The following is a 2,500-nucleotide window of genomic DNA, read 5'->3' as shown; positions in this document are numbered from 1 at the left end:
CGAAACTCCCTGTCTGACTTGTTAATTTCTTGAAGTGCCATGTCCACTCAAAACCTTCAGGTAGGCCTGCCAGGTCATAAGGGGAAAAGTCTTTGTTGGTTGTAGCTTCTTGTTATCTGTGGGGGTGAATAAGTTGAAGAGGATTGGGAGGAAGGGGTCTGGAACTTGGGTTGGGATTAGGGATAAGGAATCTTTATTTTTATTAAATCAATCTTAACTTAGTAAAAAAACAAAAAAATATTATTATTATTATTATTATTATTTTTTTTTTTTTTTTTTTTTAAGCGTGAGAAAGCGGAAGAGGAAGTGTTGAAAGGAGCTGGAGAGATAGTGAAAAGAAACTTGGGAGGAGATAAAGTGAGAGTTAGAAAGTTAAGTACAGTGAAGAGAGTATTAGCTTTTTATTTAGGTTTGGTCTTGAGGAGAAGGAAGTTGAAGTGAATAATGGAAGTGTGTAAAGTGAAGAGGAAGTGATGAAGGGAGCTGGAGGAATAGTGGAAATGAAATTTGCGTGGAGATAAAGTGATAGAAGGAAAGCTGAGGAAGGTGGAGAAAGGAGAAAAGAAAAGTTGTAAGACCAGGAGAAAGAAGTCAGAGAATAGCTTGCATGTGCGCCCTTAGTAGCTGAACAAAGCCCCGGGTCAACCCCTCGGGAGGCAGCCATAAACCAGAACACCTAGCAGGCTTATTTTTTTTTTTTTTTTTTACATTATTCAGCTCTGCCCACGCTGCACATCGCCGACCTCGCACGTCACCTCTCACTGCTATGCATGATGTGCCGTGCTTGACGTTGAAGTGGAGCCCTGTGGGTTAGCTTGTAGTCGTGGTTAAAAAGGTGTTATAAAATCTTCATTCTTGAACTTCTTGAACTTGCAGGTCCTCTTGAGGTTTACTTCTTCATTCTTGATTTAGTCTTCTTTTAGTGTTCTCCTCTTCATAGTTGCCTCCTTGGTCATCGGTCTCCTGTACCTGATGCCGTGAATATGGCCTCAACTTCTTCAATGCTATTGATTCTGCTGAGGCTTTTGGGCCACCAGGCATGTGTGCCTTCTGGACGAACGTTGAGGCGATTGTAGAGCTCCTCATCCTCATCTTGGATTTTTGTCCATCTTCTTCTGGCTTGATGGTGGAGTCTCTTGTTGATCGCCTCGATCCTTAGTCTTTCATGGATCTCTCGTGCAGTGACTACTTCGGGAAAGCGAATATTCAGAATATATTTGCCTGCCTGGTTCTGAATAGTCTGTAGCTTCATCATCTGCCTTCTGGAAATGGTGTGGGTAGGCACTGGCGGGTATTCCACGATGGGCCGCACTAGGGCTTTATAAATGTAGAGCTTGGTTTCAGTACTCAGTGTCTGGAACCTTCTGATCTTGTTCAGCTGATGTTTAGCTTTGATTGCTCTTTCATTAATGTGAGGGACAATTCCTCTTCTGCTAATTGTTAGCCCTAGTATCTTTCCTTTGTCACAGTAGTCCACTGCTTCCTCGTCCACTATTAGATCTGCTGTCTTGACCTTGGCCACAGGAATGACTTGGAATTTTCTCATGTTGGTTGAGATCTTCCACTGTCTTTCGTATCGATTGATGGTCTCTATGGCTCTGGCAGTTCTGAGTGCCATCATCTCGATCGATCTCCCTTCGTACTTGATTATCTGAGTGATGTCGTCGGCATACATATAGTGATTGCTACCATGTGATGGTTCAGGCAGATCTACTGTATATATGGTGAACAGTGTTGGTGAGAGGCAACTTCCCTGTGGAACTCCACTCATGAGGGGAATTGCTTCGCCGACTGTATTGCCGACGACTATTCTTGCACTTCGACTTTCAATAAAGTCGCATAGTAGCTTCGTCAAGGGCGTCGGGAGATTCAGCCTGATGATCTTAAGTTTCAGGCCTGTGTGCCAAACTTTGTCGAAGGCTTTGGCCACATATCTCAGAATCACTTGGTTCCTTTCGCTCATGGCATTGGCGATTTCTTCATATATGATTGCAATGGCTGTTGATGTTCCTCTGCCTGGTCTGAAGCCATGTTGCCTGGAATTTTGCAGATCATTAATCTCCAGGTGATTTCGCAATCTTATGTTCAATATATTTTCAAAGACTTTGCCTGGGACTTCCAGCAGAGATATTGGTCTGTAATTCTCCACTTTTCTTGGATTTTTCCCGGCTTTTGGAATCATCCTGACTCTTGCTTCCTTGACGTGGTCAGGGAAGTAGCCAGCAGTGAGAGAGGCATTATATATGTTTGCCAGTCTCAGCAACATCTTGTTTGGAAGATTTTGCAGGATTGTTTTGTTGATCCTGCTTTTGCCTGGAGCAGTTCTATTATTGAAACTCTGAATAGTTCTTTTGACATCTGTGGGGTTGATCTTGGTCATTAGTGGATCTGTGGGGTCCAGTCTAGTGAAGTCAGAAGCAGCTTCTGGATATAGGAGGTAGATGTGCCTCCCTATTTTCTCTATGATGGTCTCCTCGAAACCACTGTCAAAGTTTTCTTC

At 43.2% G+C, this 2,500-nt stretch overlaps 1 protein-coding gene across 1 annotated transcript in view; it reads right to left on the bottom strand.

Moving 5' to 3' along the window:
• Nucleotides 1-2,500, bottom strand: part of LOC122243467 (uncharacterized) — a 13,467-nt gene that overhangs the window by 3,250 nt on the left and 7,717 nt on the right. The window contains exon 4 of the mRNA XM_086554671.1: nucleotides 19-66. Coding sequence (XP_086410797.1) covers nucleotides 19-66 — 48 coding nt within the window. The remainder of the gene's footprint in view (nucleotides 1-18; nucleotides 67-2,500) is intronic.

Source organism: Penaeus japonicus, unplaced genomic scaffold (assembly GCF_977035675.1).
Source record: "Penaeus japonicus unplaced genomic scaffold, GWHDUDI00000001_assembly GWHDUDI00000030, whole genome shotgun sequence".
NCBI classification, from domain to species: domain Eukaryota; kingdom Metazoa; phylum Arthropoda; class Malacostraca; order Decapoda; family Penaeidae; genus Penaeus; species Penaeus japonicus.
This window is presented reverse-complemented; position numbering and strand designations above follow the sequence as displayed.